This window comes from Phoxinus phoxinus, assembly GCF_949152265.1.
Source record: "Phoxinus phoxinus genome assembly, chromosome: 21".
Lineage (NCBI taxonomy): Eukaryota > Metazoa > Chordata > Actinopteri > Cypriniformes > Leuciscidae > Phoxinus > Phoxinus phoxinus.
In genome coordinates, this window is record NC_136896.1 from 30,958,432 (window position 1) to 30,980,931 (window position 22,500).

Sequence of the window (22,500 nt, forward strand, 5' to 3'; positions counted from 1 at the left end):
AGTCCGGCGGCGGGCGCTTGTCCGGCACGACCCATGGAGCCTGTGGAAACCCAGGGTCCAGTTTAATATCGTACAACAGACGAGCTCAGAATAAACTGCACACATGATGATCTTCCTCTGTTTCTGTCCTGATTTCCAGCACACACATCTCAACATTCATAAATCACATGTGTGACCCTGGAACACACAATACAGTCACATGGGTCCATTTTTTTAATTGAGATGTATATATCATCTGAAAGCTGACTAAATAATCTCTCCACTGATGTGTGGTGTGTTAGGATAGGACAATATTTGGTCGAGACACAACTATTGAAAATCTGGAATCTGAGGAGCAAATAAATGTAAACATTGAGAAAATCTCCTTTAAAGTTGTGCATTTATGTTCACGATTGTGCTGCATTCACTCACAAAAATACATGTTTTATATATTTACGGTAGGACATTTACTAAATATCTTCATGGAACATGATCTTAATATCCTCATGATTTTTGGCATAAAAGAAAAATTGATAATTTTGACCCGTACAATGTATAGTTGCTATTGCCACAGATATACCCGTGCGGCTCCAGACTGGTGCTGTGATCCAGGGTCACAGATATGAGTGTGTGTGTGTGTGCATGTTTAGCTATACTTGAGGACCAAATGTCCACACAACAAGGATAATAAAATGTGATATTCTCTACTTTATAAGGACTTTTTGCAGATCCTCACAAGGAAAATTGATTAATAAACATAATAAAATGTGTTTTCTTGAAAATGTAAAAATACAGAAAGTTTTGTGTGATGGGAAGGTTTAGGGGTCGGGTTAGTGTGTGTGTGTGTGTGTGTGTGTGTGTGTGTGTTTGTGTGTTTGTGTGTGTGTTACAACGTATATTACTTTTATGAGTATATTTATAAGTCGATGATCAGAATAAACTGCAAGGGCATGGAAAGCGGAACACTGGTCCCAAACAAATGAGTAATAACTGCTTTATGGTGCGTATTACATTGATTAATAAGTAATAAGTGTGTAAATTACGCAGGTGTATGCTTGGTGACACACGCACTGATGAAGGGTTGAACACGGAAGCGTTTTGCACTTTATTTGTGGCCTAAAACCCTGTGAGCTTTTTGGCCTATATTCGTTTTTTTGAGGATAAACTGCAAACATGATGATCTTCCTCCTGCTTTCCAGCACAAATATCTCAACATTCATAAGATACATTTATTAGAAAAGCAAAATGACTGAAGATATAAGAAAAAAGTGAGTTTATGATTAAAAGAAGAACAAATTACGGTCAATGGGGTCAGAAAAAAAAAGTTTTATTTCTTACTTAGTTACTAGTTACTTATTTGAGGGCTGGCTGATATTAATTTAACATTTATTCATTAATATGAAAGGAGATGCTTTTCACATATTAGACCTTGAGGATGAATGTAAACATGTGTATATGTTTGTTCACAATTAAACTCCAGACTCGCTGCCTTTTAATATAGGGCCTCATGAAATTCATTTTAATTTCCCCGAAGTTCTGTGCTTTCCATTTTATTAAATTTTTTGGGGATTCTGCGTTTAATGATTTAAGATAATTGAATATTTAACAATTTAATTAAGCTTCTAAAATGTAATCAAATTTAAATATAACAATTAATTTACAGCAAAACATTGCATTTTTATGTTTTGGCGAATAAGATGCTGCACAACAGAACTGTATAAACACTGTAAAAAATAAAAAAGTTGGTTTAACTTAAAAAAGCAAGTTACCTTGTTGCCTTAAAATTTTGAGTTTGTTGTAATTAAAGATTTGAGTTAATACAATGAAGAAGAATGGTTTAATAAACAGAAACTCAAAATAGTGTTATCTTCACACATTAGTTATCGAAGTTGATTTGACAAAAGATAAAAAGTTGTGATAACAAATCATGACAATATTTTTTTACAGTGTAAAACATGGATGAAATTTTTTTTTTTTTAAATGTTTTTTTAAATTGGTTGTATGGTTGTATGACTTTGAGAAGTATATTTTAGTATACAGTGATTTCTTCACGTTAAACCAGACTTTTATTTTGACGTTTTCTCGTGAAGATCTTTGAGTTTTTCTGAAATGAAACGGTGAAAAGCTTGTGAAGTGACTCAGAGCAGCTCTGGAGATTAAGACACTTATTTTCCTGCTTAATTATTAGTTTCCTCAAACATGAAAGTCAGTTCTAGAGCACTTTTCACTGTTTCAACATCACCTTCACAGTGCTGTGTAAAGCGGACCAGATCTCACGCTGATATTCAACAGCAATCACATGTTTATTCTCAAGGAGACGAGCATGTGACTGTTTTACTGTACCTCAGTCGGCGTCTCGGAATACTCCTTCACTCTTTCCACTGCTACTATGTTGCTCTCAAGGTCAGAGGTCATCCTCACCATCCAGTTTAGGGACATAGTGACCTATACAGTAGATGTAAGAAGTGTTGTTGCAGAATACAGCGCTTATAGTGAATATTAAATATATTAAATGTGGCATTGCATACTGCAAATATTGTTGTCTCTGTAATGTATTGCTTATGCTTGTCTATAGTAAGTCACTTTGGATAAAAGCATCTTCTAAATGTCTGAAGTCTGGAATTGAAGAGTCTCTTCTGCTCACCAAGGCTGCATTTATTTGATCAAAAATACTGTAAAATAGTGAAATATTATTATAATGTAAATCATGTGAATATATAGTAAAGTGTAATTTATTCCTGTGATCAAAGCTCAATGTTCAGCATCATTACTCCAGTCTTCAGTGTCACATGATCCTTCAGAAATCAGTGTAATATGATGATCTGATGCTCAAGAAACATTTATGATTATTAATAATTTTGAATACCATTCAAAAGTTTAGGGTCAGTAAGATTAAAAATCATAATAATACTTTTATTCATCAAGGACGCAGTAAATTGAACAAAAGTGAAAGTAGAGACATTTATAATGTAACAAAAGACTATTTTAAATAAATGCTGTTCTTTTGAACTTTTGAAATTATATTAATAATAAATAATAAATTATATATATTGATAATAACATTAATTAGAAGAACCATTAATAATAATTGAGCAGCAAATCAGCATATTAGAATGATTTCTGAAGCATCATGTGACATAAAATTGTACAATATTTCACAATATTCCTGATTTTACTGTATTTTTTAATCAAATATATGCAGGATTGCTGAGCAGAAGAGATTGCTTTTTTGACCAATAGTGTAAAAGTAAATATTTCTCCTACGTATTTAAGTCTTATGTTATTTGTTTAAATTATGGAAGCTTGTTTCCGTCACAGAATAAAAAATTAAAAAATTGAATTGCGTCTTTTTATCTCACAATTTTGACTTTTTTTCTCACAATTGCGTGTTAAAGATTTAAAATTGCGAGAAATAAACTTGCAATTCTGACTTTTTTTCTCAGAATTGCATGTTTATATCTCACAATTCTGACTTTATATCAGACAATTGTGAGATAAAAAGTCACAATTATCTTTTAAAAGGTTTTATTCTGTGGCGGAAACTGACGTAGTTGAAATGAAAAATAAATGTGTTCAAGATAAACAACAGTATGAATACACTAATGTTAGAGCTACTACTATATGAAGTATTACACATCATGAGTGTGATTGTACCTGTAGAGCGTAGGACACTGACAGACCCACCAGACCAGGACTCAGTTTATCCTTCCCGACCGCAGCGAACAGAGCGGCAAACAACACAATACAGTTCCCGATAAACTCGATCCGAACCCCCAACCACCTGTGTCGCACCCAAACACAACACTTATGACTGAGCGGCATTTCAGAGACATTTCCCACAAAAACCAGTAAAGAATGGAAGACGCTGGGAAAATATTGCGTGATATAAAGTCAGAATTGTGCGATATAAAGTCAGAATTGCGCGATATAAAGTCAGAATTGTGCGATATAAAGTCAGAATTGTGTGATATAAAGTCAGAATTGTGCGATATAAAGTCGCAATTGCGTGATATAAAGTCAGAATTGCGTGATATAAAGTTGCAATTGCGTGATATAAAGTCAGAATTGCGTGATATAAAGTTGCAATTGCGAGTTATAAAGTCAGAATTACGTGATATAAAGTTGCAATTGTGAGTTATAAAGTCAGAATTGCGTGATATAAAGTTGCAATTGTGAGTTATAAAGTCAGAATTACGTGATATAAAGTTGCAATTGTGCGATATAAAGTCAGAATTGTGTGATATAAAGTCAGAATTGTGCGATATAAAGTCGCAATTGCGTGATATAAAGTCAGAATTGCGTGATATAAAGTTGCAATTGCGAGTTATAAAGTCAGAATTGCGTGATATAAAGTTGCAATTGCGAGTTATAAAGTCAGAATTGCGTGATATAAAGTTGCAATTGTGAGTTATAAAGTCAGAATTGTGCGATATAAAGTCAGAATTGCGTGATATAAAGTTGCAATTGTGTGATATAAAGTCAGAATTGTGCGATATAAAGTCAGAATTGCGTGATATAAAGTTGCAATTGTGAGTTATAAAATCAGAATTGCGCGATATAAAGTCAGAATTGTGTGATATAAAGTCAGAATTGTGCGATATAAAGTCAGAATTGTGTGATATAAAGTCAGAATTGTGCGATATAAAGTCGCAATTGCGTGATATAAAGTCAGAATTGTGCGATATAAAGTCAGAATTGCGTGATATAAAGTCAGAATTGTGAGTTATAAAGTCAGAATTGTGTGATATAAAGTCAGAATTGTGCGATATAAAGTCAGAATTGTGTGATATAAAGTCAGAATTGTGCGATATAAAGTCAGAATTGCGTGATATAAAGTCAGAATTGCGTGATATAAAGTCAGAATTGTGCGATATAAAGTCAGAATTGTGAGTTATAAAGTCAGAATTGTGAGTTATAAAGTCAGAATTGTGAGTTATAAAGTCAGAATTGTGAGTTATAAAGTCATAATTGCGTGATATAAAGTTGCAATTGTGAGTTATAAAGTCAGAATTGTGAGTTATAAAGTCAGAATTGCGTGATATAAAGTCAGAATTGCGTGATATAAAGTCAGAATTGTGCGATATAAAGTCAGAATTGTGTGATATAAAGTCAGAATTGTGCGATATAAAGTCAGAATTGTGTGATATAAAGTCAGAATTGTGCGATATAAAGTCAGAATTGCGTGATATAAAGTCAGAATTGCGTGATATAAAGTCAGAATTGTGCGATATAAAGTCAGAATTGTGAGTTATAAAGTCAGAATTGTGAGTTATAAAGTCAGAATTGTGAGTTATAAAGTCAGAATTGTGAGTTATAAAGTCATAATTGCGTGATATAAAGTTGCAATTGCGAGTTATAAAGTCAGAATTGCGTGATATAAAGTTGCAATTGTGAGTTATAAAGTCAGAATTGCGTGATATAAAGTCAGAATTGTGTGATATAAAGTCAGAATTGTGCGATATAAAGTCAGAATTGTGTGATATAAAGTCAGAATTGTGCGATATAAAGTCAGAATTGTGCGATATAAAGTCGCAATTGCGTGATATAAAGTCAGAATTGTGCGATATAAAGTCAGAATTGTGAGATATAAAGTCAGAATTGTGTGATATAAAGTCAGAATTGTGCGATATAAAGTCAGAATTGTGTGATATAAAGTCAGAATTGTGCGATATAAAGTCAGAATTGTGTGATATAAAGTCAGAATTGTGCGATATAAAGTCAGAATTGTGCGATATAAAGTCAGAATTGCGAGTTATAAAGTCAGAATTGTGCGATATAAAGTCAGAATTGTGCGATATAAAGTCGCAATTGCGTGATATAAAGTCAGAATTGTGCGATATAAAGTCAGAATTGTGTGATATAAAGTCAGAATTGTGCGATATAAAGTCAGAATTGTGTGATATAAAGTCAGAATTGTGCGATATAAAGTCAGAATTGTGTGATATAAAGTCAGAATTGTGCGATATAAAGTCAGAATTGTGCGATATAAAGTCAGAATTGCGAGTTATAAAGTCAGAATTGTGTGATATAAAGTCAGAATTGCGAGATATAAAGTCAGAATTGTGAGATATAAAGTCAGAATTACGAGATATAAAGTCAGAATTGTGAGATATAAAGTCAGAATTGTGAGATATAAAGTCAGAATTACGAGATATAAAGTCAGAATTGCGAGTTATAAAGTCAGAATTGTGAGGTATAAAGTCAGAATTGTGAGATATAAAGTCAGAATTGCGAGTTATAAAGTCAGAATTGTGAGATATAAAGTCAGAATTGCGTGATATAAAGTCAGAATTGTGAGGTATAAAGTCAGAATTACGAGATATAAAGTCAGAATTGCGAGATATAAAGTCAGAATTGCGTGATATAAAGTCAGAATTGTGAGGTATAAAGTCAGAATTGCGTGATATAAAGTCAGAATTGTGAGGTATAAAGTCAGAATTACGAGATATAAAGTCAGAATTGCGAGATATAAAGTCAGAATTGCGTGATATAAAGTCAGAATTGTGAGGTATAAAGTCAGAATTACGAGATATAAAGTCAGAATTACGAGATATAAAGTCAGAATTACGAGATATAAAGTCAGAATTGCGTGATATAAAGTCAGAATTGTTAAATAATTAAAGTCGCAATTGTAAAATCTGCATGCATCCGAAGGAGTGTGAGCGAGACCGAACCAACCTGTTGGACACGATACCAGGGTAGTAACTCTTTTGGTTCTCATCCACTTTCATATCGCTCATGAGAACGAAGGCGCCGTGGCGCCCGTACGCGCGGATCACGCTAGTGCCCGTGATGGTCTCCGAAAAATGAGAATATATAGGAGACCTACTGACCGACTCCAGCCGCTTGAGCTGCCGAGACGTGGCCACGTAAAACCTCTACGGAGGAGAACACATGCGTCACACACACAGTATTACACATCTACACATGTGGCATGAGTGAGGATTCACAAAACACACATTTTCATTGCAGTTTTGCTCTGATATTTTTGGTTTGTCGAAGTCTTTTATTAAGGCAAAATTTCAAAATGCTTTAAAATTAACAAGATAATATTGCAGGTTTGTCTGAACTCTAGGAATGTTTGGTCAGTTGATTTTATTACTTGAGAAAATGCCTGATCAAGATAAATGTGAAATATTTCATGAGCTCCTATATAATAATTTTATATATCTTCTTTAAAAAAAAAAAATCTTATGAATATGACACACATTGTTCAAAATTTTGGGGATGGTGAGATTTTTTTATGTTTCTGAAAGAGTCTCTTCTGCTCACCAAAGCTTCATTTATTTGATCAAAAATACAGTAAAATTGTGAAATATTATTATAATGTAAATCATCAGTTCTCTATGTGAATATACAGTAAAGTGTAATTTATTCCTGTGATCAAAGCTGAATTTATCATCATTACTCCAGTCTTCAGTGTCACATGATCCTCCAGAAATCAGTATAATATGATGATCTGATGCTCAAGAAACATTTATGATTATTATCGTGATACATTAAATTTTTCAGGATTGTTTGACGACTAGAAAGTTGAAAATAACAGCATTTATTTTATTTTTAGACTTTACTGTCACTTTTAAACAATTAAGCCTGAATACAATTATCAAAAAATTTCTGAATATTAAATATTGCAAACTATAATAGTTAACCCGCACATTCCTTCATTGAGACAAACCGTTTAAAACAAGTCCAATCTTTACTTAATTTAATTTAGTTTCTAGAATCCTCACCATATAAGCACTTTTTAATCAAACAATATTTCAGAATGCAATATTTAAATAAATATTTAAAAATACCAATTCACATTAAGGGATCAAATATAAAAGGGATCAAACGCTATCATAATGTTGTAGTGTTTGGTTTGGCTTTGTGCATTTCTGAATATAATGACATCAATAACAATCTTATAAGAAGTCATGTGATATTTGCATGCGGCGAGCGATTGGCTCAGAAACACAGAGCGTCAGAAAGCCGTGCAGAGATCAGCGGAGAAGAGCATCACAGAGGAGACGCAGCTCCAGCGCAACACCAGCGAGAGATTGAGGTTCAGGGAGAATCACACACCAGATCAGCTCTTCACACACTCGCGGCCCACACACACGTGACACTGGGAAATATACGGTGCCAAAGTTCATTTATTTCAGTAACTCAACTTAAAAGATGAAACTAATATATTATATAGACTCATTACATGCAAAGTGAGATATTTCAAGACTTTATTTGCAATAATTTTGATGATTATGGATTATGAAAACCTTTTCACAATATTCAAATTTTGAATTTGGGGTTTTCATAATCCATAATCATCAAAATAATAAGTAATAAAAATAATAATTCCACTGAAGAAAGAAAGACATGGACATCTTGATGACATCGGGGGGAGTAAACTATCAGCAAAAGTTTTTTTTAAAGTGAACTAATCCTTTAATGTTGAATTACTGAAATAAATGAACTTTTTGCACCATATTCTAATTTCTTAAAAACAAACCCATAATTACAAACCACACTGTTAAAACTGTTACTTGAATCTAACTCAATAAAATTAAGACAACATTTTCCAACTACTTTTTGTAAGTTTATTGAACTAACTGATATTTTGAGTAAGGACAACCTAATATTTTCGAATTAATAAAAAAACATATTATTAAGTAGCATTTTAAGAAAAAGCCAATAAATTAAGTACAATCAAAGTAAAAAAACAGATCTGCATTTTATACAGATTTAATTAAATTAGGTCAAATTTAAATGAAAAAATACTTGTTAATGTCTTCTGTTTTATTAGTTTTAACCAATTTGCTCTTGGTTTTGAAAGTGTAAACCCAAAAAATTAGTTCAGACTGTTAATTTTCAACATTTATTAACAGTACCAATTAGCTGCACAATGTAAACAATCAGTGACATCTGAATCAGCCAATAAAGTGCTTCAGTGTTTTTACGGTGTACATATTAAAACAGTTTAATATTTCTGAAATTAGCTGGACAGTATAAAGTAACATCTGTACTCAAGCATTAAAACAATCATGAACTGCTGTTTTGTAAAACACCTTCACAGTAGTGTGTACATATTTTAAATATAATAATATATAAACATTTTAACACTAACTTACTTTACAGGTCACAAGCATGAGCATCTGACCTACAGTACAACTTAGCATTATACAATAACATGACACCTTCACATAGTTTGTTATTTAGAAACATTTTTACTCAAATATTCCACTGATCCCACCAACTGACCAGTTTTGAAAGAACATTTTCACTTTATTTTTCAAAGTCATGAACTTTGGGCTTGGTTTTGGGCGCAGTGTGTCAAGTCCCACGAAAAGTCTTTGGAACACCTCAAATGTTTTGCAAAGCTTCGGTGGATACTCGAGATTAAGGGCATATGTCAACCCAAGCAGTAAGCAGCATGCTCTGGCCAGATTTCCGAGATTAGAAAGGACTGGAATTCCCTCAAGGATGATTCCTACTGCATCTGGCTCACGGCAGACATAAATGCTGAAATTTTTCATTTTCAGGTCATCATGAACAGTTGTCTCTACAGCCCCCTTTGAGATAAAACAAATATATATAAGACAATCTGATTTGTTTATGAAAAACAAATACTCTACCATTACCAGCCAAATGTTGGTTCAGTTAGTTTACATTAACAGTCAGCACAATTTAAACCTGTTCACCAGACTGAGCCAATACTTACACGGTAATCAGAGATGAGCTCCTGTGCACTCTCTCCCATATATTCAAAGAGGCATCTCAGAGTGACATCTCTCTTTTTTACAGCAGTGGCACTTGGGTCCTAGTTAACAGAACAAAAATGAATAAATTATTTTTGTTGATAAATTCACTCCTTTTCATTGTGATATCCAGGGTTTTGACACAGAGGACAGGTAAATGAAAGACTTACTTCTGGTGAATTGTGGGATTTAGCTTCTGGATGGTATCTTGAGAGGTGAGAGCGGAAGGAACTCCAGGATTTAAAAGAACATGGGCAATCTATATGAATACAAGGCAAGGAATGGCTGTGTCCAAAGGTCCCATGACGCAGTCTATAATGTTTAAAAATGTCCCTCTTTCTTTGTACCACAGTACGGCACAATTTACAGGGCCATCCCATCTGTTAAGAGGGAAAAGAAAAAACAAATATTAGTCATACAACTATAATGCAAGCCCTTTAAAAAAAAAAAACACTTAAAATACAAGTGAAGATTAGCCTTCTGAACAAGATAAGCTTTAGTTCAACTAATTTAGTTAAATTGTAATGCATTAATCTACATTTTTTTTCTAAAATGTTTCCATTTACAAACCCATAATATTCCTGTAGATAATCTATCAACCTGTTAATATGAATATTTATTTTAAGTTTGACCATGCAATACAGACACAGATTTAGCATTGTGACAAAATTATATCTTTAAAAAAACACTTCTAAAGTAGAACAGTCTATTAATGATTATTCAGTCTTTAACTAACATACATGATTCTTTATTCTTTCAAGCAGACATATTTGTATAAACTAAATACAAGTAATCCTTATAAAAGCTATTAAAGAGCAATGAATGCTTTTCTATTTTTATTATGTTGTTTGAATAATATTAAGTGAAGTATACACTAAGAAATAATGTTGTGTGTTTTTAATCCATTCAGACATGAAAGAGTTAAATTCAGTCCTCGCGGGCTGTATAACGTTAAGTTAGCTGTCTATATGCAGGGCTGCACGTGAGCGCACAGGAAAACCTCTTTTGCGTCGTCACTCGTATTCAGATCTATATTTCTGCTCTTCTCTTTCTCCCAGACGTTTACATTTTTGAACGATTGACATGCATCAAACGCATGCCAACTCCTGTTCAGTCAGGTAAATCAGTAGGCTACGTTACAAAATGTAGGCCTAACATTACGCATCTACCACAAACGCAAATCAGTTCTGAATGGATCTCTTCCCTAATAGTTTCTCCCTAACATTAACGTTTTTATTCGCCATTATTTGTAGGTTTTAATTTAGTTATGGTCTCGTTTTTGTCTGTGAAAAAATGTTTGAAAAATGAAATTAACACTGCACTCTCAGTTCACTGGCAAACTTACAAACACATTTGAAAAATTAAACTATCACACAAAGACAACATTACTTATACAACGCACACACATCGATTTATACACTAACTTTAACAGTTAACGTTAACATTATGTGGCTCAAGTTAGCTGCTACTTTCGAGCTGTTTGAGAGCACATTAAAAATGGCGACCGACGGTCGCAAAAGTTTGTAAGAAACAGAGCAATGGTTTTGCAGATTGTACAACATAAACACGTTAATTAGGCTAACATCTAACTTTAAAAATACAAAAAGTTACTTACATGGCTCAGTGTTCGAATAAGCTTCTGTCCTGGAACGAGAGTGAAGGATTTGCCCGCGGGCTTGAACTTTCCGTTGCTGCAGGTGGGCGGGGTCGTTTTTTTACGTCTGATATAAACTTTTAAAATGAGTTTTGTAAAATCAATTTATGGTGAAGTCCAATGAACCTAATTTTATTATAGAAAATATTAAGTTACGAAAATATTCACACTTTTTACTTATCAATAACTAAAAAAAACAAAGAAATAAAAATAAATTAATTTAATGGAATAAATATAGTTAAAAACAATAAGTCTCATGGACAATAGCACTGAGCGACTTTTTACAGTGCATAATGCTGTTTTTCTGTCCACTACTTGTCATTAGCATCTGAACTGGTTAAGAAGAACTTAACACTATACATTGTTAATAGTCTAAAATATTAGTGGATAATGAACAGCGGAGATCACCACCAAACACACTTCTTATGTGGATTATTATTTTACATAAGCCAGTTCTTTCATTATAATAACTACATGCCAGGTATGAGTTAAAAGTCCACTTGAATCACAGTGTGTTACGCGCGCTTGCATTGGTACTGATGAAATTATGATATTCACACAGCAAAACTTCATATTCTACTCCTGTAACTCTACTGTACTCTACTGTACTCTACTGTACTCTACTGTACTCTACTGTACTCTACTGTTCTTTACCCACCTTCATTTCTTATACTTATAATTACATTGTATATTCATACAGGCGGATATACAGCATATCAGCACATTCATATAATTAATAATAATACGTTATTGCAATAATAATAATAATTATTATTATTATCATTAATGTTATTATTACTACCACTATTGTCATTGATATTATTATCCAAAATATTAACAGTACTAATAATTTATTGTAATACTTTATTAAATTATATATAGATATATTTAATAATAATGATAAACATTACAATTATTATAAGTAGTCATCATTTAATAAATGATTGCAATGTTCTATTATTATTTTGTTGAAATAATAATAATAATTATCATTAATGTTATCATTACGGCCACTATTGTCATTGATATTATTAACCAAAATATTAACTATAATAATAATTTATTGTAATACTTTAATAATTGTAATGTTTATCATAATTATTATTAAATATATCATTTAATAAAGTATTACAATAAATAATTATTATAGTTAATATTTTGGTTAATTCTATGAATGGTAATAGTGATATTAAATAACATTAATGATAATAATAATAATAATAATTTCAACAAAATAATAATAAAACATTGGAATCATTTATTAAATGATGACTATAATAATTTTAATGTTTATCATCATTATTATTAAATATATATATATACATAATTTAATATAGTCATCATTTAATAAATGATTCCAATGTTCTATTATTATTTTGTTGAAATTATTATTATTATCATTAATGTTATTATTAATACCACTATTACCATTGATAGTATTAACGAAAATATTAACAGTAATAATAATTTATTGTAATACTTTATTAAATTATATATAGATATATTTAATAATAATGATAAACATTATAATTATTATATGTAGTCATCATTTAATAAATTATTGCAATATTCTATTTTTATTTTGTTGTAATAATTTAAATTATAATTATCATTATTAGTAATATACTTAAACATTAACTTTATAAAAAAAGTTGCATTAAATTCTTATTGTTGTTGTGAATAATAATAATAAAGATTGCAAAACTAATTATCATCATCATCATCATAATACTCATAATCATATTAATAATGTATTAAATAATATAATAATCAAAATATTATTATTATAAGTAGTAGTAGTAGTAGTAGAAATATTATATAATTTAACAAATTATTGGGCGAATGTATTATTATTATTATTAATTTCTTGCAGTAATTTCTTAAATAATATAGTAAAATAATTAGAATTATTATTAATATTATTATTAATAGCACTATTATATTATTTTATATATTAATGCAATAATGTATTATTATTATTTTCTTGCAGTCATTTATTAAATGATATAATAAAAATAATTCGAATTATTAATACTATTATTATTAGTAGTAGTATTTTATTTAATAAATTATTGCAATAATTTATTACCACTATTGTTGTTGTCGCTGCTATTGTCAATAATAATAATAATACAATTATATTTAAATTATATAATTATTACATTAATACATTATTATATATATATATATTAAATTATATAATAATTATTGTTATCATTATTATTCTTATTAGCAGTAGTAGTAGTAGTAGTAGTTTATAATTTATTATTATTATTATTTAATACATTATTGCAAAAATGAATGATTACTATTATTATTATTACATTATTTGATTATTATTATTATTAGCAGTAGTAGTATATAATTGAATACATTATTGCAAAATTGAATTATTATTAATTATTATTATTATTATTACTTTTACACAAATGATTAATAATTCAATATAAAGCAGAAGGCAGGTTGGGTAAAGAACAGCATCATCTGAGAGTTCAGTGAGTCGAGTCTCTCCGTTCGTTCACCAGAGTCTCGACTCCCTGACCGCACCAAAACCCAATGACCAAACCACACACACACGGTGTAAAACTACAACACTACGACAGTGATAACAATGCAGCTACAACAGAACATCAACACATGTTAGCATGCTGTATTAATGAGTTAGCAGACTTGTTCCTATTTACCTGGACCCACCAATAGAACAGCATTAACGGCACTATGACTATGAGGAACATAGGGGTGAGGACAGAGCAAACGAGCAGCACATTTACTGTGTACCAGAAAGTGCGCATCCAGATATCAATATTGTCTGGAATGAGCGAGTCTATAGTGTCCACGTCTTTGCTGAAGCGGTTCAGGACGCGGCCTGAGGGAGTGGCCTGGAAAAAGGCCTGTGGCGCCCTCAGGATGGCCTGGAGCATGTGGAGGTGTGTGTGGCGGGCCGCCTTCAGCGTGCTGTACGCCCGGCACAGTAAAGCGTTGGCCAGAATCAGCGCACCTGCGCACAACGACACACACAACGAGGAAGAGGAGGGTTAGTCGGGTTTAGCCCTCGCTCGTCTGCTTCAGACTGGCTCGTCAGACTGGCTATAGGGCTGGGCTGGAAACACCAGGTTCACCACTGCTTTACATTTCAGGTTCGATTCACAAGTTTGCGATTCGATTCACTTCCGATTTTGATTCACAAGTTTGGGATTCGATTCACTTCCGATTTTGATTCACAAGTTTGCGATTCGATTCACTTCCGATTTTGATTCACAAGTTTGGGATTCGATTCACTTCCGATTTTGATTCACAAGTTTGCAATTCGATTCAATTCCGATTTCGATTCACAAGTTTGCGATTTGATTCAATTCCGATTTTGATTCACAAGTTTGCGCTTCGATTAAATTCCGATTTTGATTCACAAGTTTGCGATTCGATTAAATTCCGATTTTGATTCACAAGTTTGCGATTCGATTCAGTTTCCGATTTTGATTCACAAGTTTGGGATTCGATTCACTTCCGATTTTGATTCACAAGTTTGCAATTCGATTCAATTCCGATTTCGATTCACAAGTTTGCGATTTGATTCAATTCCGATTTTGATTCACAAGTTTGCGATTCGATTAAATTCCGATTTTGATTCACAAGTTTGCGATTCGATTAAATTCCGATTTTGATTCACAAGTTTGCGATTCGATTCAGTTTCCGATTTTGATTCACAAGTTTGCGATTTGATTCAATTCCGATTTTTATTCACAAGTTTGCGATTCGATTCAATTCCGATTTTTATTCACAAGTTTGCGATTCGATTCAATTCCGATTTTTATTCACAAGTTTGCGATTTGATTCAATTCCGATTTTTATTCACAAGTTTGCCATTCAATTCAATTCCGATTTTTATTCACAAGTTTGCGATTCGATTCAGTTTCCGATTTTGATTCACAAGTTTGGGATTTGATTCAATTACGATTTTTATTCACAAGCTTGCGATTCAATTCAATTCCGATTTTTATTCACAAGTTTGCGATTCGATTCAGTTTTCGATTTTGATTCACAAGTTTGCGATTTGATTCAATTCCGATTTTTATTCACAAGTTTGCGATTTGATTCAATTCCGATTTTTATTCACAAGTTTGCGATTCGATTCAATTCCGATTTTTATTCACAAGTTTGCGATTTGATTCAATTCCGATTTTTATTCACAAGTTTGCAATTCGATTTAATTCCGATTTTTATTCACAAGTTTACAATTCGATTTAATTCCGATTTTGATTCACAAGTTTGCAATTCGATTCAATTCCGATTTTTATTCACAAGTTTGCGATTTGATTCAATTCCGATTTTTATTCACAAGTTTGCAATTCGATTTAATTCCGATTTTGATTCACAAGTTTGCAATTCAATTCAATTCCGATTTTGATTCACAAGTTTGCAAATCGATTAAATTTCGATTTTGATTCACAAGTTTGCAAATCGATTAAATTCCGATTTTTATTCACAAGTTTGCGATTTGATTCAATTCCGATTTTGATTCACAAGTTAGCGATTCGATTCAATTCCGATTTTTATTCACAAGTTTGCGATTTGATTCAATTCCGATTTTTATTCACAAGTTTGCAATTCGATTCAATTCCGATTTTGATTCACAAGTTTGCAATTCAATTCAATTCCGATTTTGATTCACAAGTTTGCGATTCGATTCAATTTCCGATTTTGATTCACAAGTTAGCGATTCGAATCACTTCCGATTTTGATTCACAAGTTTGCGAATCGATTAAATTCCGATTTTGATTCACAAGTTTGCGATTCGATTTGATTCCGATTTTGATTCACAAGTTTGCGATTCGATTCAATTCCGATTTTGATTCACAAGTTTGCGATTCGATTCAATTTCCGATTTTGATTCACAAGTTTGCAATTCGATTCAATTCCGATTTTAAATTACAAGTTTGCAATTCGATTCAATTCCGATTTTGATTCACAAGTTTGCGATTCGATTAAATTGTGATTTTGATTCACAAGTTTGCAATTCGATTCACTTCTGATTTCGATTCACAAGCTTGTGATTTGATGCAATTCTGATTTTGATTCACAAGTTTAAGATTCGATTCACATTCGATCTTGAATTAACAAGCTTGTGGTTTGATTCAATTCCGATTTTGATTCACAAGTTTGAGACTCGATTTACTTCCGATTTTGATTAAGAAGCTTGTGATTCGATTTAATTCCGATTTTGATTCACAAGTTTGCAATTCGATTCACTTCTGATTTCGATTCACAAGCTTGTGATTTGATGCAATTCCGATTTTGATTCACAAGCTTGTGATTTGATTCAATTCCGATTTTGATTCACAAGTTTAAGATTCGATTCACATTCGATCTTGAATTAACAAGCTTGCGACTTATTTTAATTTCGATTCACAAGTTTGCGATTCGATTAATTTTCCGATTCCCTTTCAATTTCGATTCATGAGCATGTGATGCGATTTAATTCCGTGTTTAATTCACAGGCTTGCAATTCGATCCAATTCTCATTTTGATTCACAAGCTTACGATTTATTTAAATTCCAATTTTGATTTACAAGTTTGATTTCGATTCACTTCCGATTCAATTTTGATCAGATATCGATTCATTTGGATATTTATCAGGTACGTACGCACATGTTTTGTCAAGTAAAAAAAGAAACTGTCAGCTAAAGCTGTAAACTACACTCCAGTCTACAGTCTCGATCGTGTGTATGGTCTTGGAATGGCTTGTTTTGACATGATTGTTCTCCAGCTGACGGTGGAAACACTGACTGATGGATTATGAGGCATGATTGATTCAGTTGTTCTGTATCTGTCATCATCTCCTCTGATGATCATTGGTGTTTATTTGCGGCTGTAACTAGTAGAGGAGGAGATGATCGCTTCATCTGTCACACACACTAAAGAGACACACACACACATTTGTTGCTTGAATATTGCTATGAAACTGAATATGAAAGCGGAGATTTTGTTCCATATCAAAAGAAAGCAGAAAGATTATTGAACGGCAGCCGCTGCAAATAATGTTCAGTGAAGTTTTGTTCACACCACGACCGATCTCAATATCGGTAGCATTGTAACCCAGCCCTACAGTCTGTGTGTGTGTGTGTGTGTGTGTGTGTGTGTGTGTGTGTGTGTGTGTGTGTGTGTGTGTGTGTGTGTGTGAGTGTGTGTGTGTGTGTGTGTGTGTGTGTGTGTGTGTGACACCACGTCTGGAAGGGGACACACTGAAACTGCCATACGGTGGATGTCCGTATGCAAACACACACACACACACACACACACACACACACACACACACACACACACACACACACACACACACACACACACACACACACACACACACACACACACACACACACACACACACACACACACACACACACACACACACACACACACACACACACACACACACACACACACACACACACACACACCTGGGAGAGAAACACACTCAAATGCAGGAACTGATCACACTTAAACCTTCAATGCAATATAAAGGTTCATAAGCATCTGCAAATGCATAAATGTCATTCTCCGCCTGTGTTTATGATTCTCAGATATGAACATTGACGAGGCTCCTCAAAAACTATCAAATTTGGAAAAACAAAAAGATTTTTCATTATACTGTATATACAATGATATCTCGTAACTCAGACACACTACCGGTCAAAAGTTTGGGGATTTAAAAAAAAAAAAGAAATAATTACTTAATAATTAATTCATCAAGGATGCATTCAATTGATCAAAAGTGACATTTATAATGTTACAAAAGATTATATTCCAGATTAAAGCTGTTCTTCTGAACTTTATATTCATCAAAGAATCCTGGAAAAAACTATATATGGCGGTTTCCACAAACAAATAAACTGTATTCAATATTAATAATAATCATAAATGTGTCTTGAGCATCAGATCATCATATTACACTGATTTCTGGAGGATCATGTGACACTGAAGACTGGAGTAATGATGATAAATTCAGCTTTGATCACAGGAATAAATTACACTTTACTGTATATTCACATAGAGAACTGATGATTTACATTATAATAATATTTCAGAATTTCTACTGTATTTTTGATCAAATAAATGCAGCTTTGATGAGCAGCAGCTTAAAAAAAAAAAAAAAAAAAAAATTATTCCAAACTTTTGACCGGTTGTGCAATTTAATCTTTTTTTAAGAATTTTGATGAGAAATGTTTGACGTTTGAGTTCATATTGAAATCTCTGTCTTATGATTGCAGACATTATTGAGATCTGATCAGAAATATGAGATTATACCGGGACCTCGAGATGAACATCTGAGAAGCTCAACATCTGTCTCAGAGCAACAGCTGGAATATCAGAACTATAGATCATAACTGGACTATAGCTCTGCTCTCAACTACAGCGTTCCATAACTCAGAATTATTGGAAATAAGTTGCATCATAATCATCATCTTCATCATCAGCGCTCACAGATAAGCAGGATTGTGTGTGTGTGTGTGTGTGTGATGGCTTGAGTGTAATGCAACAGGAAGTGAGCAGGAGAAACAGGAAGTGAGCAGTCGCACAAGACAAGGCTTCGCTCACACCGAGAGAAAATATGATCTTCAGGACCGAGTGTTGGACTCGTTCACGGTCACACACACATTATCTATTTAATATTTCATGCATACACTGCAAAACATGATGTTCTTCCTCAGCGTCTCGGTTTACAGCACAAATATCTCAACATTCTTAAATCAAGATACATTTATTTGAAAAGCAAAATGACTGAAGATATTGAGTCTTGTTTTATGAAAAAAAAGTATGATTTTTTTTTTTTTTTTATGTAATCTTAAAACAAGAACAAATATCTGCTAATGGGGTCATAAAAAATAATCTTAATCCAAAAGGAAAGCAAGATTATGATTCTGAGCCCTTTGGCAGCATAAACTCACTTAATTGTGATATATTTTTATTTAAATTTTTATATAAATGCATCTTGATTTAAGAATGTATCGATATTTTTACTGCAAAACAAGCTGCATATGAGCTGAATACATACAATAACACCAAATTAGTAAATGTATCCTAAATAAGAAAAACGTTTAGATATTTGTGCTGGAAAACAAGACAGAAATACTCATTACGAAAATCATATTTTGAGCATAATGCACACTTTAAATGATGTTACATCTACAGGTGTGCACAAAACTAAAAGCTAGATATCTGAAGTTCAGACTTGAACACATAAAAACTAGAATTATCAGATTTAAATTGTTCAAAAAATTTAATGCATATTGAAAGAGAGTCAGATTTTCCCGGCGGTCTGAACGAAGCCATATCGACTCATGCAGAAGAGGAGAGGAATCATAAATCGCTCAGACGTCGTTGCACATGCTCAGGAGAAAGGAAATGTTAAGGACCTCCCGGATGCGTCCAGAATCTGCAATAAAAGGGAGAAAATACCTGGACAAAGAAGTAAATCAAGGCCAGAGGGCCAATGACCAGAGCGAATATGGGTGTGCTGCAAATGATAACGATCATGGTGGACACGGAGGCAAAGAAGGTGCCCAGGAACATGAGCACTGTGGAGGGAAGGACCTCGTCGATCACGTAAATGTCCTTGGAGAAGCGGTTGATGATCCGGCCTATGGGAGTGGTGTCAAAGAAAGACTGTGGCGTGCGGAAGTTGTTGTCCAGCAGCGCCCGGTGAAGCTTGCGGGAGCCCTGGATTTTCCCCAGCGCCAGAGTAAAGGAGGAAAACATGACCAGCACGCCTGTGTTAGAGAGACCAGAGGAGGGGGAGAGCGTCACTACACACACACACACACACCTACAGGGGGCACCAGAGGGGGAGAGCGTCACTACACACACACACCTACAGGGGGCGCCAGAGGGGGAGAGCGTCACTACACACACACACACACACCTACAGGGGGCGCCAGAGGGGGAGAGCGTCACTACACACACACACACACACCTACAGGGGGCGCCAGAGGGGGAGAGCGTCACTACACACACACACACACCTACAGGGGGCGCCAGAGTAAAGGAGGAAAACATGACCAGCACGCCTGTGTTAGAGAGACCAGAGGAGGGGGAGAGCGTCACTACACACACACACACACCTACAGGGGGCGCCAGAGGGGGAGAGCGTCACTACACACACACACACACACCTACAGGGGGCGCCAGAGGGGGAGAGCGTCACTACACACACACACACACCTACAGGGGGCGCCAGAGTAAAGGAGGAAAACATGACCAGCACGCCTGTGTTAGAGAGACCAGAGGAGGGGGAGAGCGTCACTACACACACACACACACACACACACACCTACAGGGGGCGCCAGAGTAAAGGAGGAAAACATGACCAGCACGCCTGTGTTAGAGAGACCAGAGGAGGGGGAGAGCGTCACTACACACACACACACACACACACACACACCTACAGGGGGCGCCAGAGGGGGAGAGCGTCACTACACACACACACACACACCCTTACCGGGGGCGCCAGAGGAGGGGGAGAGCGTCACTACACACACACACACACACACACACACCTACAGGGGGCGCCAGAGGGGGAGAGCGTCACTACACACACACACACACACCTACAGGGGGCGCCAGAGGGGGAGAGCATCACTACACACACACACACACACGCCTATAGGGGGCGCCAGAGGGGGAGGGCGTCACTACACACACACACACACACCTACAGGGGGCGCCAGAGGGGGAGAGCATCACTACACACACACACACACACGCCTACAGGGGGCGCCAGAGGGGGAGAGCGTCACTACACACACACACACACGCCTACAGGGGGCGCCAGAGGGGGAGAGCGTCACTACACACACACACACACCTACAGGGGGCGCCAGAGGGGGAGAGCGTCACTACACACACACACACACACACACACCTACAGGGGGCGCCAGAGGGGGAGAGCGTCACTACACACACACACACGCCTATAGGGGGCGCCAGAGGGGGAGGGCGTCACTACACACACACACACACAGGGGGCGTTAGAGGAGGGGGAGAGCATCACACACATCAGAACACACACACACACACATGACACACACCAACAGGGGGCACCAGAGGGAGCAGGAGAACACACACACACACACACAGACACACACATACACACACTACACGACACACACCAACAGGGGGCACCAGAGGGAGCAGGAGAACACACACACACACACACAGACACACACACACATACACACACTACACGACACACACCTACAGGGGGCGCCAGAGAGAGCAGGAGAACACACACACACATACACACACACACACACACCTACAGGGGGCACCAGAGAGAGCAGGAGAACACACACACACACACACACACACAAACACACATACACACACACACACAGACACACACACACACAGACACACACACACACAGACACACACACACTCGCTCATTTCTCAAGGAAAGGAGAGATTTGGAAGAATGGTAGTGCTGCTCTTTTCCATATAACGAGATCTTCCTGTATCAAACCGGCAGAGTCACGTGACCTCAGTAAACACAGTTACATCATCAGTGCCTCCGTGAACCCGTGACCGCTGCTACATGCCAGCTTTAATGACACATTAATGACTCATCTGTATAATAACGAGTTGTGGTTATTGGTCAATATCAAGGAAAAGCAGAGATTTAGAGGAATGTTAATGCTGCTCTTTTCCATATAATGACAGATTGTAGTAGTGATGGAACATTTGCGGATCATTTGTTCTCAGTCATGTGACTTCAGTAAACGAGGCAGTGTTCTGAATTATTTGGTTCAATTGAATTATTTGGTTCAATTGAATAATTTGGTTATATTGAATAATTTGGTTAATTTGGTTCAATTGAATCATTTGGTTCAATTGAATCATTTGGTTCAATTGAATCATTTGGTTCAATTGAATCATTTGGTTCAATTGAATCATTTGGTTCAATTGAATCATTTGGTTCAATTGAATCATTTGGTTCAATTGAATCATTTGGCTCAATTGAATCAATGTTTTAAAAAGCTTCGTTTCTCACATCACTAGATCGCAGTAACGACGAGTGCAGTCAAAAAAAAACCCCACTAATTAAGCACCGTAAAAGCACTCAATTATTGAGTCAAT

The 22,500-nt window shown here is 34.8% G+C and overlaps 1 protein-coding gene and 1 long non-coding RNA gene across 3 annotated transcripts in view; both read right to left on the reverse strand.

Annotated features, from left to right (window-relative positions):
• abcc3 (ATP-binding cassette, sub-family C (CFTR/MRP), member 3) overlaps positions 1–22,500 on the reverse strand; it is an 87,755-nt gene that overhangs the window by 4,429 nt on the left and 60,826 nt on the right. The window contains exons 23-27 of one of the 2 annotated variants that reach the window (XM_079595004.1): positions 14,055–14,368; positions 6,658–6,857; positions 3,634–3,760; positions 2,323–2,424; positions 1–40 (exon numbers count right to left, since the gene is read on the reverse strand). The exon at positions 1–40 is cut by the window's left edge and continues 107 nt beyond it. In XM_079595004.1, the coding sequence (XP_079451130.1) occupies positions 1–40; positions 2,323–2,424; positions 3,634–3,760; positions 6,658–6,857; positions 14,055–14,368 (783 nt within the window). Of the gene's footprint in view, positions 41–2,322; positions 2,425–3,633; positions 3,761–6,657; positions 6,858–14,054; positions 14,369–19,824; positions 20,136–22,500 lie in introns of both variants that reach the window. The other variant, XM_079595005.1, reaches the window with a different exon arrangement.
• On the reverse strand, positions 8,831–11,415 carry LOC306989366. Its single transcript, XR_013795626.1, has 4 exons — positions 11,332–11,415; positions 9,887–10,096; positions 9,680–9,778; positions 8,831–9,530 (listed from the first exon to the last, which is right to left on the reverse strand). It is a non-coding gene; the product is annotated as an uncharacterized lncRNA (long non-coding RNA).